At 49.8% G+C, this 14,255-nt stretch overlaps 1 protein-coding gene across 1 annotated transcript in view; it reads left to right on the top strand.

Moving 5' to 3' along the window:
- Positions 1 to 3,463, top strand: part of TRPV5 (transient receptor potential cation channel subfamily V member 5) — a 33,108-nt gene extending 29,645 nt beyond the window's left edge. Inside the window, exons 15-16 of the mRNA XM_010804626.4 lie at positions 1,401 to 1,507; positions 2,618 to 3,463. Of these exons, the coding sequence (XP_010802928.1) occupies positions 1,401 to 1,507; positions 2,618 to 2,918 (408 nt within the window). The 3' untranslated portion in view covers positions 2,919 to 3,463. The remainder of the gene's footprint in view (positions 1 to 1,400; positions 1,508 to 2,617) is intronic.
- The last annotated feature ends 10,792 nt before the right edge of the window (positions 3,464 to 14,255 follow it).

Genomic DNA, 14,255 nt, shown 5'->3' with positions numbered 1-14,255 from the left:
GGATTGGAGAACTGGTGGTGGTGGTAGAGTTTGGGGGAGAATACATGAACCAACCAGGACTGTGTGAAGTCCAGTCTGTTCTAACTGATGGACTGACAGCAGAGAAGAAGTGATTTTCTAAACATCAGATGGGCTCTGTTTCCAGAAGAAGATGGGGAAGCTGAATGATGGCGCAGGAAGAAATAATAAGTGTCCCTTTCAAGATAAAGAGAAAGCACTATCTAGGGAAAGGAAATAGAATGATTGAAAGTCCTGAGGGTGGGGGGAACTTGGCACAACTCAGGAGCAGAGAAAAGACCAAAAGAATCGTGGAGTGCTGAGAAAGACGGGAGCAGAAGATGAAGTAGAGAACTAAGTTATTTTAGGGATTCCTAGGTCGTTCCATCAATCAAGCTTCCTGGACCCAATCCATCCTGAATGACCCTCTGTTCAGACCTAGATCCTGGGCCTTTCAAAGCTAGAACAATCTTGATGTGATTGGAGGAAAGCAACATAAAGAGAGATCATCCCTTTTCTGGCTTTGAACACTAAACTATAAATAGCACCTAAAATGGAGTCAGATTTTTTTGTAAATATGCATTTGGCTCTTATCAAATATGCAATTGGCTCATGATCAAATAGAACCCTCACTTTGTTACATGATTGATTTTACTAAGCCCCTTTACCAGGTTTCCCTGTCCTTAACACTGACACTTTAGTCCTATAAATGTAGGACCTTGCATTGGGTTTACTTAAACTTCACATTAGTGGTTTTTGACCAGCATTCCAATCTGGTAAGATCATTTTTATATTGCTTTGTCATCGTGCATATTACATATCCCTCCCAGTTTTGTGTCACAGGCATATTTGATAATCTTGTCTTATGTTTCATCTAAGTTATTAATGAGGGCTGGGTAAAGGACAGGCCACATGCCATGCCACTAGAATTTTCCTCACCAAGTTTGGAGTCATTAACCCACTCTTTTCCTTCTTAGGATATGGGTGTATTTTTCACTGCAGATTCCCTCAACATCAGCAGTTATCATTTCATCCCCAAGATCACAGAAATTCTATTTAATCATTTTATTTAAATTCGAATAATTGGTCTATGGCTTTCCTCTGTAAAAGGAAAAGATATTAGTTTGGATGGGATGGCTCATTTTCCATGAATCTGAATGGTAATGCAGGGATCACTGTTTTATTCAAAACTCTCATAAAATAGTCCCTCCTTTTGCGGTGAGTGATGAGGCAGGCAGTAGCATAGCGCCTCACAAGGGCAAGGGGGTGGATGGTGGATGTCACGCATCCCTTCTGATCTGGTGCCCTCCTTCCCCTCCGGGTTCCCTCTGTCAGTAGCCCCAGGGTCCGCTCAGCATCATGGCTCTTTCTGGGTTCTTGCCCTGTCTCTCCTCTCCTCCTAGGTTGTGGCCACCACGGTGATGCTGGAGAGGAAGATGCCTCGCACCCTGTGGCCACGCTCTGGCATCTGTGGGTACAAGTACGGGCTGGGGGACCGCTGGTTCCTGCGGTGAGTGACCATGGAGACCTGTGGACTGTCCACCTGTGTGAGGCCGTGGGAGCCAGGGTGCCCGGTTCTGCACGTATGACCCTCCTCTCCATTCTCGGGATGCCAAATTGGACCCGGAGGGGAAGTCATCACTCTCTGAAGTGAGACTGTGTTAGCCTGTTTAGGGGAGGGGTGCGCAGAGGTGGCGCCAGCCGTGAAGTCTGAAGGGCAGTGACATGTGAACCGCGGCGAACACATATTCACGCTCCACTGTGGGCATGCGCTCCTCAAATGGGTCTAGTCTTGTTCCCACCTGACCCCCACTTCCAGTAGATTTATTTATTATTTTTTTTTATTTGTTTATTTTTTTCTGGTTGTGCTGGGTCTTCATTGCTGGTGGGCTTTCCTCTAGTTGCAGCAAGCAGGGGGCTACGCTAGTGCAAGGGCTTCTCGCTGCGGGGGCGTCTCTTGTTTCGCAGCACGGGCTCTAGGGTGTGTGGGCTTCAGTAGATCCAGCCCCGGCCTCTAGAGCACAGGCTCAGTAGTTGTGGCACACGGGCTTCCTTGTTCAGTGGCACGGGGGATTCTTCCCGGACCAGGGATCAAACCCGTGTCTCCTGTGTTGGCTGGCGGATTCTTTACTGCTGAACCAGCGGGGAAGCCCTCTAGTGTATTCTTAGAGCTTCTAGTCTAGCCTGCAAGCTAAGCTGCTTCTTCATACCCTACCTTCAACCTCCTGACGTGGCTTGCCTCTCTCATTTATTACCTGACTTGCATCTCCTCATCCTTATGACATGCTTATCTTTTAATTGGCTGCTTTCTCTTTCATACTCACCCACATTCCCCCCACCATCACCCCCTACCCCCCCCACAACCCCCCACAACCCCCCCCCCCCCCCCCACACACACACACACGGGCCCTGCTACCCTCCAAATCCTGAAGGCGCAGCACTTCCGGTCTCTCTCCCAGTTTATCCTCCACTTCCCTTGATTTGATCCTAGCAGGTCTTCCGGCTTCAACGCTGCTCGCTTCCTCCCGCTCTGCTCTCATTGCCGGTTCCCACTTGTGCCGCATTCACTTTGGCTTCTCCTCGTGATCAACTGAGCCTTTCTCCTTTTTCACCTCTTCAGAGTTGAGACCAACCAAGACCAGAATACTTTGCGAGCACGTCGCTACGTGGAAGCTTTCAAGGGCTCAGACAAGGAGGAAGGACAAGGGCATCCCCCTGAGAAACGGCCCTCGGTGACTGAAAGCGGGCTTCTAGCCAGAGCCTCCCTGGCCCTCCCGACCCCTTCCCTGTCCAGGACCACCTCTCGAAGCAGCGGCAGTCACCGAGGCTGGGAGATCATTCGACGCAACACCCTGGGACACGTGAATCTCGGACTGGACCTTGGGGAGGGGGATGGAGACGATCGGGTTTATCAGTTATGATCAGGACCCTTGTTACTCTCGTCCTGACTCCAGGTGGGCCTGGGTGAAGGCAGAGAGACAGAGATACTGCTTGTGAAGCATCGCCCTTCCTGCCTGTTAACCCTGTGAGGGGTGGACAGAAGAATTCTCCCAGGCCATCCATACCTCACCCATCACCTCAGCATTCCCAGGAATGAGTACCTTCTGGCTTCTTGGAAGTCTCACATCTTGGGAAAAGAGGGTATCTGTTCAAGCAGAGTTAGGCTTGGCAACTAAAGATACCAGGTAGGGATGCTAGGCCAAAGGCTGGGTCATCATGTCCTTTTCTGCCCCATGAGGTGCTAGACTGTGAGCTGTGACGTCTCCCAGGGCTTCAGGAAGCACAAGCCGGGCATGGCCCTGAGGTTGTAAGCCTCACCTCTTCCTGTACCTCATAGGACCCTCTCCCCACCTCACAGCCAAACCCACACTAGAAAACTGCAAGAAAAAAGGTTATTTATCCTCCCTTTATTTAAAAAAAAATGTATTATGATATGCAGAACATAAAATGTACCATTTTAAGCATTTTTTAGCTGTGCCGTTCAGTGGTATTAAGTACATTCACATTGTTGGGCAACCATCACCACTATTCATCTGGGGAATTTTTTAAACCGAAAATCGTATACCCATTAAACACGAACTCCCCATCATTCCTTCCGCATGGTCCCTGAAACCAATATCCTACTTTCTGTCTATGATTTTAAGTTTTCTGGTTACCTCGTATAAGTGGAATTATCCAACATTAGTCCCATTGTGCCTGGCTTATTTGATGTAACATAAGGTTTTCAAGATTCATCCATGCTATAGTGTGAGTCGGAATTTCATTCCTTTGAAAGGCAAATATAATAACATCTCATTGTATGTTTAGATCACTTTGTGTTTATCCATCCCTCCACTGATGGACAGTTGGGTTGTTCCACCTTTGGCTCTTGTCATACCGCTGTGAACACTGGTGTACAATTATCTTTCCAAGTTCCTGCTTTCAGTTTCTTTGGATACTGAAAACTTCCAAACTTCCATTGATCATCTAAGGATCAAATGAAGGGAAGTGGAGAGAGGTGGAGAATAAACTGGGATAGAGACCCAAAGGGCTGCACATTCCGGATTTGGAGCAGCAGCGTTTGTGTGGGGGTGTGATGGTGGGAGGGATGTGGGTGAGTAGGAAAGGGAAACAGCCAATTAAAGGATAAGCGAAAGCAGTTTTGTGAAACTTCTAGCAGTTCTCTAGAACTGGAATGGCTAGATCTAATGGCACATATTTATTAAATTTTTTGAGGGACTGCCATCCTGTTTCCGGCAGCAGCTGTACTGGTTTACATTTCCTGAAGCAATGCACAGAATTCCAATTTCTCCACATCCTCACCGATGTGATTTTCTGATTTATTTTTTTTAATTTATAGTAGCCATCCTTTTGATTAGGCAATGGTATCTCTTTGTGGTTTTGTGCATTTCCCCAATGATTAACAGGGCTTCCCCGATAGCTCAGTTGGTAAAGAATCCACCTGCCATGCAGGAGACCCCGGTTCAATTCCTGGGTTGGGAAGATCCTCTGGAGAAGGGATAGGCTACCCACTCTGGTATTCTTGGGCTTTCCTGGTGGCTCAGCTGGTAAGGAATCCACCTGCCATGCAGGAGACCCCGGTTTAATTCCTGGGTTGGGAAGATCCCCTGGAGAAAGGAAAGGCTACCCCCTCCAGTATTCTGACCTAGAGAATTCCATGGACTGTATAGTCCATGGGGTCGAAAAGAGCTGGACATGACTGAGTGACTTTCACTTTCACTTTCAATGAGTAACAACACTGAGCATCTTTTCAGTGCTCACTGGCATTTGTATATCTTTTTTTCTTGGAGAAATGTTTTTTCAAGTCCTTTGTCCAGTTTGTTTTGGGGGTTTGAGGGTTGGTATTTTTCAGTTGTCTTATCCTTGTTTTTTGAGACTTAGAGTCTAAAGTGTATCTCATTTGCATCCTGGTGTGTTTTTAAATATGGGTGGTAAAGTATTCCTTTCTCTGCATGGATGGCCCCATCAATTATTTTATGGGACCATCCCTGGCTTGTCGCTCAGGTTGCCTGTTAGCAGCTGTTCATCCTTTTGTCTGGAGGTAGCAGGCTTCCAGCTATGTTTCCTGCGACAGCTCCCCTCTGCCCCCAGCTCCGTTGCCCCTGCACCGAGGTGTGGGTGGACAGCAATCATAGAGCATGGGCCATCCCTTTCCAGGAAGGAGATTGGAAACTAGGTGTCTGGGGTACCCATCACAGCCTCGTTTCTGTCTCCAGCCCTTCTCATCCCAGCCTTGTCAACACCCTCACCACAAAGCCGTAGCAACTTTTTAAGAGGACTGTGATCTGGAAGAGCAAAAAGGTAAGTGGGATTTGTGAAACTGCTCTAGGTTCATCCAGATACACACGCAAGGCCCGGGTGAGTGTGGAATGGTGAGGGATAACCCTCTCACACACACACAGAGGTTCACAGGTAGTATAGTTTCTAAATGTGCTCAGTCAGCGTGATTGCTCCTATCTCCGTTCACAATGGAAGCTCCCCCTCTCCTGTGTAAAACTAAACTCCCATCTGTATTCCAGATACAGCTTTCTTTCTGTCTCCTCAGGCAGCTCTGTCCACCACTGTATCCTATAACTCCTCTCATTATTCTAACTTCAACCTCTCTCTCTCCCCAGGCGATGCTAGTCAGCAAATAACCGCGCTCTGCTCTTTCCTATCCTCAAAGAGATTGTAATTGCCTTCCTTCGCCTTCCAATTTCTCCTTTCGACTCCTGCCCTATCTTTTTACTCCCTTTTCAGGGCCAGACTTCTTAAAAGGAGACTCTCTTGTCTGCTGAACTCACACTGAGTCCCCACCCCATTGTGGTTTGACCTTGCCCCTCCAGCTACTGACAGGAGTCTCATCAAGGTCATCTCCCATAGCTGACCCTGCTGAAGCACCTGAGTCTTGTGCAAACTCTTGTGCAAACTCACCCCCTCTCAGCATGCCCCTAGTGCCATGCTCGCCTCCCACTCTGCCTGCTTCTCTTCTCCCCATCTCTTAGATAGTTTTGGTCCATGAAGCTCTCTGTTTTCCTCACCACCTGGGAAGTTCCTGCTGCCTCCATGGATGATATTGACACACACGTTTGTGACTCAAGACTTCTTATCTTGGCTTTGGTTCTGTCTCCTGAGCTCCAGGAGACAGCTCAGATGCCTCTCTATTAGACAGCTCTACCTGGATATTTTACAGATACCTGGAACTCGACATGTGCCAAACTGAACAGCTTTTCTTCCTCACCAAACCTGCTCCTCCACCAGCATTTCCAATCAAATAAAAGCAGGTGAAATTGCCTAAGCCCCAAACCTAGGCGTCTTCCTCCACACACCCATATCAACTCTCATTTGCAGTCAGTCTCAGGTCTGGTGGATTCTACTCCCTAAAACATCTCATTTGAAAAAGAATAACTTTTGAGTAGATGATACATCCCGTGGCCTGAGATTCAAAAGCATATAAGATATACAGAGAAAAAAGCATTTCTGCCTCTATTCCAGCCCCTTGGGTATCCACCTCCTTAGGGACATTCAGTAGTAAGTTAGTTCTTTATCCTTCCAAAAATACTTTATGTATGTCCAAGCCTACCTATGTATGGGCTTTCCTGCTGGCTCAGAAGGTAAAGAATCTGCCTGCAAAACTTGGGTTTGATCCTTGGGTTGGGAAGATCCCCTAGAGAAGGGAATGGCCACCCACTCCAGTATTCTTATGTATGCTGCTGCTGCTAAGTCACTTCAGTCGTGTCCGACTCTGTGTGCCCCCATGGCACCCCACTCCAGTACTCTTGCCTGGAAAATCCCATGGACACAGGAGCCTGGTAGGCTGCAGTCCATGAGGTCGCTAAGAGTCGGACAGGACTGAGCGACTTCACTTTCACTTTTCACTTTCATGCATTGGAGAAGGAAATGGCAACCCACTCCAGTGTTCTTGCCTGGAGAATCCCAGGGACGGGGGAGCCTGATGGGCTGCTGTCTCTACCTGCCTTTAAAAACACGTGCAATGTAGTACAATGTAGTAAAAAGAACAGTTCTTGCTTTTTTCACTTCTTTGAAGACTGTTGCACTTGTCTCTACCCTTTTGCTAATCTTCCGAAACAGGCCCCTATGGTCTCCCCACTGCCTTCCAGGAGTGGGTTCCTGTAATCTTGTTTTTTCCCATTGTAGTCTTGGTTTTTTCCACTCCACCATCCACACTGGAGCTACATTGATCTTTCTCAGATGCAAGTCCTGCCTAACCTGTGGTCTGGAAGCCCTTCTCTGAGCTGACACCTGGCAACCTCCCTAGCCTCTTAACCCTTGTCTTCTCTGGGCCTCTCTTTCATCATGATAATCATTATTGGTTCCTCCTCTTTTTTTCTCCTTTTCAGCACTCACAGTTTCTGGATCTTTCTACCTCTCTGCACCCATCCTCCCTTCCATCTTTGTAACTTCTGCTCCTCCTATGAGTCTCAACAATTGTATATTGTGTTTGTGTGTGTGTGTGTTGGTGGGCAGGGGGTGAGCATGCGGGAATGGCCCATAGGCTAGATTGCAGTCTGCCTGTTCAATTTCCAAGCCACCTATATTTTCTTTTTATTATACATCCTGAACTTTGGGTGCCCACTTTTTTGAAACATCTGTTTTCCTTAACAGACTGTAAGCTCCACAGAGGAGAATGTGATGCCCATATTATTAAGTATTGTGTTCCCAATGCTGGGCATAATTTCTGGTACAATGTAGTGTGTAATAAATATTCATTAATCAAGTCTATGAATGAGTGACCTGATTTTATTCTAAGTTCTTCTATGGACATATTTCAGGTATTTCTTTCACCTGTCAAAGGTAGTAGAGAGAAAAATACTGGCCTTTGTGTAGGATTGTAATAGTTAAAGACATCATAGGGGTGGAAGCACATTGCAAAGGATAAGAAAAAAAAAATGCTAATGTCAGTCATCACTGGGAAATTTTCTCTGCGTATATATGCTTTTGTGTGTTCAAGAGACAGACAGAGAGAAAGGGAGTGGGGGTAAGGAGAGGATGTGGAATATTATGAAGAAGGAGAAAAAGAGGGAAGGATTCCAGAAGCAACGCTCTGAGGCAAAGGTTGGGAAACCTGAGGCATGTGGTACCCACTGTAAGAAGTACTCAAGGCATGAGATTCTTGAGATTCTACATCTATGGGATTCTATTCTACGAGCTTCTGCATCTGCCTGTGGGAGTCCTAGTATGACATGAAAAAAGAAAGACACCCAGGCATTGCTGAGCAGCAAGATAGATGCCATAAGAGAATCCCCTGGGTGCTGGAGGGTTAAAGGAGTGTTTTAGACCCAACATGACGAGGGTGAAGCTGCCAGACTCATGGGCTACAGAGACCACAGAGACTGGACGAGCTGGGGGACAGAGGAGAGGAAATACCGGGGTCCCTGCTTTGGGAAGTCTTCTACTACTACTACTAAGTCGCTTCAGTCGTGTCCAACTCTGTGCGACCACACAGATAGCAGCCTACCAGGCTCCCCCGTCCCTGGGATTCTCCAGGCAAGAACACTGGAGTGGGTTGCCATTTCCTTCTCCAATGCATGAAAGTGAAGAGTGAAAGTGAAGTCGCTCAGTTGTGTCCGACCCTAGCGACCCTATGGACTGCAGCCCACCAGGCTCCTGTGTCCATGGGATTTTCCAGGCAAGAGTACTGGAGTGGGGTGCCATTGCCTTCTCCATTGGGAAGTCTTCAGGCCCCCCCATAAACACTTACCATGTCCCTCCTTCTCTCCCCCTGCCCTGAATAGAGAAGTGGAACAGTCCGGCTCCCATGCACCTGACCTGCCAGAGGCGGGCAGCTGATGGGAGGACTCGTAGCTCTGGATTTCAAAAACGTATCACCTCTCAGCTGTTTGCTAAGTATTTGATTGACAGGGTTCTGAGTTCTGGTGACATGGAGGCACAACCCTGGGGAAGGACTCTGCCTGCAGCCAGAGAAGAGTGGGCAGGGTCCAGGCTTCCCACCCCCATGCCGGGCTGCCTCTGTGGGCCCTGTGAGCACAGATCAGAGGCACAGGGGGCAGCACACAAGGCCCCTCCTGCCTCGAGATCACTCCACGAAATTGGAGAAAATGCCTTGACTTTGGCATGGGAGCTAGCATCATTGACCTCTCTGGGCTGGGCCCACTTGTTTCTGTTCAGTTCAGTTCAGTTCAGTCACTCAGTCGTATCTGACTCTTTTCGACCCCATGGACTGCAGCATGCTAGGCCTCCCTGTCCATCACCAATTCCCGGAGTTTACTCAAACTCATGCCCATCAAGTTGGTGATGCCAACCAACCATTCTCATCCTCTGTCGTCCCCTTCTCCTCCTGCCCTCAATCTTTCCCAGCATCAGGGTCTTTTCAAATGAGTCAGCTCTTTGTATCAGGTGGCCAAAGTTTTGGAGTTTCAGCTTCAACATATGCAATGAACATTCATGACTGATTTCCTTTAGGATAGACTAATTGGATTTCCTTGCAGTCCAAGGGACTCTCAAGAGTCTTCTCCAACACCATAGTTCAGAAGCATCAGTTCTTCAGCACTCAGCTTTATTCACAGTCCAACTCTCACATCTATACATGACTACTGGAAAAACAATAGCCTTGACTAGACAGACCTTTGTTGACAAAGTAATGTCTCTAGACAGGGTGGTCATAACTTTCCTTCCAAGGAGTAAGTGTCTTTTAATTTCATGGCTGTAGTCACCATCTGCAGTTTCTTAAGGCTAAAAAAAATTAGGACAATGTACCAGGAAAGAACTCCTTTGACACACTGAGTTGTATCACATCGATGGGAGTTTGGGTCAAGGGGGCCCTCTCTCTGCCCCCAGGAGGGCAGCCAAGAGGGAGTCGCCTGGGTGGGACTGGACACACCGGTCTCCCGTGGCCTGCACCACTTCTCTGTTGTCTGTGGCATCGAGGAGCTGGCTGTGGGGCCAGGGCGGGGCTGTGCGAGGCCAGGCTGCCGTCCAGGGTGGGGCCCAGGGTGGGGGTCCCACTCACCTGTGCAGTGTGGCAGGCATCTGAGGAGGGGGCTGCCACGTGCATGCAGGGGCCAGTGTTTGCTTTTCTTCCTCCTGCTTGTTGCTTGCCTGACCCCTTCCTGATCAAGCGCTGGAGTTGACTGAGTGGGACCAGCACAAGTTTCCTCTAAGAAACACCACCTCTGCCGCCTCCCTGCCCCCCACCACCTCCACCTCCATTGACCAGGGCCAGCCTGCCTTGGGTTCTGAGCTAACTGGAGAGCCAGAGCCCCTTCAGGGTGATGGGTGCAGGGCAAAACCCAGTCTCAGGGGCCCACTCCACCATGGGGCTAGCTGATGGCTTCTTTATTGACTTTTTTGGGCTGTGCTTGGTCTTCACCGTTGCACAAGGCCTTTCTCTAGTTGCAGTGGGTCGGCTTGTCAGTGCAGTGCTTCCCTTGTTTTGGCCCCTGGGGCTCTAGAGCACAGGCTCTGTAGTTGTGGTGCATGGGCTTTGTTGCCCAATGGCATGTGGAATCTTCCCGGACCAGGCATCGAACCCCATGTCCCCTGCATTGGCAGGAGGATTCTTAACCACTGGACCACCAGGGAAGTTCCGCTGATGGCTTCTGACTTGTCTGCCTGCCATGATGGGGACCATGGCACAGCAGCACACACGTGGAGGCACGAGCATTTCAGCAATGGAGGCAGCCATGATCGCACTATCTTTGCCTCCCTAGGCCTACGTCTCTCTCAGGCCTTTGCTCTTCATCTCTCTCTGGTCAAGGCCCCCAGATTCAGAAATAAGAAGGTAAGGGAGCCACACAGATGCTTCAGAGAGTGGTATGAAGCTGACCTCTGACCCAGGCCCTGCAGACTGTTTCCTGCCCCTGCCCCCAGCACGTGACTATGGTGGATGTCTAGTTTCTCCTCCCAGGGACTCTCAGGCTCCCTCCACCCTGGTCTCACAGGTCTGGAGGAAACAGCTGCCAAGTGGTCCTCCTTTTCTCAGAAGTCTCTGCCTTTCATCTTCTCTCTCCCACCGAGGGTGAATCTGGTAGGCAAGACGGGGGTGGCTCCCACGCCCCATGACTTTGGTCAGCTGTCAGCACCCCCGGTCCCAGGCTCAGGACTGGCAGGCTGCACGAGTGCCACACCCTCCCTTCCTCCCAGCTGCTGCCCACTGCCCACCTTCTGTGGGTCCGTCACCCTCTCAGGGGGCTCAGTCATGTCTGACTCTTTGCAACCTCTTGGACTATAGCCCTCCAGGCTCCTTTCTCCATGGAATTCTCAAAGCAAGAATACTGGAGTGGGTTGCCATTTCCTTCTCCAGGGGATCTTTCTGACCCAGGGATCAAACTCAGGTCTCCCACATTGCTGGCACATTCTGACCCCCAGGGAAGCCCCTCTGGGGGAGCAGAGGCTGTTTCCTCTGTGTTTGGCTGGGGTCTGATGTACCGCACTCGCACACTCAGTCCCCTGCCAACTTCCCTTGTTCCCCTGTCACCTCTGGCCCTGTCTCTTGTACACTGAGCCCAACATTAGCCTTTGGGGCCTGAGAAATGAAATAGTTTGCAATTTCCTTGGTACCAGTCACTGTCTATAAAACATAGTCCAACATATACTCGAGTTGGGGGAGAGAAGAGCATGGTGTAATTTAACCTCTTCCTCCAAGTATCTGCAAGCAATAAGCAGGGCATGGCCAGGTCAAGAGATGGTTTTAATTCAGTGCACTTCTTTGCAAGAAAGGCATGAAGAAGAGAACATGGGCTGGGACTTGCCTGGCAGCGTGAGGATGGATACAGAGAGAAGAAAAGGGAGAATATGACGTTGGAGTTGAGCTTCAAGCTGTGAGCTAGAGTTTAAGAATCAGATAATTCCTAATGTGATAGAGTTTAAGATCAGATAACTCCTAATGTGATGTGAGAGTACGACTATAAAGAAAGCTGAGTGCCATAAATGGATGCTTTTGAACTGTGGTGTTGAAGACTCTTTAGAGTCCCTTGGACTGCAAGGAAATCCAACCAGTCCATCCTAAAGGAAATCAGGCCTGAATATTCATTGGAAGGACTGATGTTGCAGCTGAAACTCCAATACTTTGGCCACTTGGTGTGAAGAACTGACTCATTGGAAAAGCCCTGATGCTGGGAAAGATTGAAGGCAGGAGGAGAAGGAGATGACAAAGGATGAGATGGTTGGATGGCATCACTGACTCAATGGACATGAGTTTGAGCAAGCTCCAGGAGTTGGTGATGGACAGGGAAGACTGGCGCGTTGCAGTCCATGGGGTCACGAAGAGTCAGACACGACTGAGCAACTGAACTGACTGAATTCCTAACGTACAGCATCTTCCTGAACTGGGGCAGGATTGACATGGTTACAGAGATGGTGGGGGAATGCCACAGACCCTAATTCCTCCCTATGTAGTTCATCGGTGAACAAGAGAGTTTGATGCAATCAGTCTCTCTTTAAAAGTATTCTATTTATTTATTTTGACTACCCTGGGAGGCACGTGGAATCTTAGCTCCCCAACTGAGGATTGAATGGAGTCTTAACCACAGGACTGCCAGGGAGGGCCTGATTACACAGTCTCTTGGGAGGAGAAGGGATGAGGTTCATCAGATGAATGATACAGAAAGCTCACTGTGTGGGGGAAACAGGCAGCGATTGGCTGGGCTCTGATCCCAGGAGGGAATGTGGCCACGGAAGGGTAAGCTGGTCACTGAAAGGGCTCCAGGACACAGAGACAACAGCAGATGAGAGGAGTGAGAGGATAAAAATAGAGGCTGTGATTGTACATTTGCCTCTGGCCAGGCATCCCCCACGGTTGCCCCACTGAGTCTCCTAACCTGTTAGCTGCTGCTGTTCCTCTACAGAAGGTCACAAAAGCCCAGAGCGGCATCCCTGACAGTAAACAGTTCATCCACCCGCCACCTGCCATGGTGGGCACAACCTTGGCCACAGACCACACACCAGCCCCTCCAACGTGCACTCCTACGCGCACTCCAACGGCAGCCCAGGGCTCTGTGGTTTCCTGCACTCCGGCTCCTGTGCAAAGATTTCCAGGACAGCCCGGACTGCCTGCTGGTTTCTGGACTTTTTCCTGTAGCTTGGGGACGCATCAGATTTAGCTCTTGGAGCTGGAAATCAGCCTGTCCTAGAGAAGTGGGGAGGAGCCAGGGAGGGAACCAGTGGCCTGAGAACTGCCCCCAGGGCAGCCTGCTGATGCTAGACTGATGCCCCCTGGCCTGTGAACTGATTGTATCAGGAGCTCACTGGATACTCTGCCAGGGCCTCTAGCGGACGCCAAACTGGGAGGAGATTGCCAATAAAATGTGCCCCTGAAGGACTGCTGGGAAGGCTACCATTTTCAGTAAAGGAAAGGGTTTGGCTTTAGGCTTGGGTTTTCTACTGCTCTTTTTTAAAAACTGTTATTGGAATACAGTTGATTTACAATGTTGTGTTAGTTTCTGCTGAGCAGCGAAGTGAATCAGTTCTACGTATGCGTGTGTGCGTGCCTCGTCACTTGTCGTCTTTGACTCTTTGCCACGCCGTGGACTGTAGTCCACCAGTCTGGATCCTTTTTCACATGCACTGATGCAGAGCCCATGGCCACCCTCTAGGGCGGGGCCAGTGGGGCTCTACCCACTCAGGGCACTGGGTCCTTGAAGCCTAGGCATTTGGGCAGGGGAATGGAGGAAGGTGAGGTGGTGAGAGTCATTTTCTCTGTTTCCTAGTTCTTCTTATTGCTGTGGCCTGACCAGGGGACCTGCCTATGGAGGGTCAGAATTGCTCAAGAGCCGTCTGTCTAGACAAGGCACGGTTTGGCTTCCATCCATCCATAGTAGCTGCTGGCTACCTCCGGGCCCCTGGTCTGGCCTCTCCCTCTTTCTCTTAGCCTCCCACTGCACCCTGCCCCTACCCCCCTCCCCGGGTCACTCAAGTATTTGCCTTAGAATCTGCCCAGTTCCTAGTGCCCCTGCCAGGCTCTGCCCTGCAGTCCCTAAGGGGAGCCCCACCCCGTCTCCTGACTGCCTCTCCATCAAGGGGTGAAGAGGAGGCCCAGAGCTCCCTCTCCCCAGGTCAGGCCTGCCTTTTGGGTGGGGTCTTCAGCCACTGGTCCCCAGGGCTCCATACCTGTCCCGACTCAGACAACAGAGTGCCCGCCTGCTCCCACTGTTCCTCCCCCGTCTTCAACTGCGGTCCCTACTTTTACAACCAGTCTGGCATTTCGCTTGGTTTTTCTGACAGATGGAGAAGGAAATGGCAACCCACGCCAATCCTCTTGCCTAGAAAATTCCATGGATGGAGGAACCTGGTGGGCCACA

The sequence above is a fragment of the Bos taurus genome, chromosome 4 (assembly GCF_002263795.3).
Source record: "Bos taurus isolate L1 Dominette 01449 registration number 42190680 breed Hereford chromosome 4, ARS-UCD2.0, whole genome shotgun sequence".
Classification (NCBI taxonomy): Eukaryota; Metazoa; Chordata; class Mammalia; order Artiodactyla; family Bovidae; genus Bos; species Bos taurus.
This window is presented reverse-complemented; position numbering and strand designations above follow the sequence as displayed.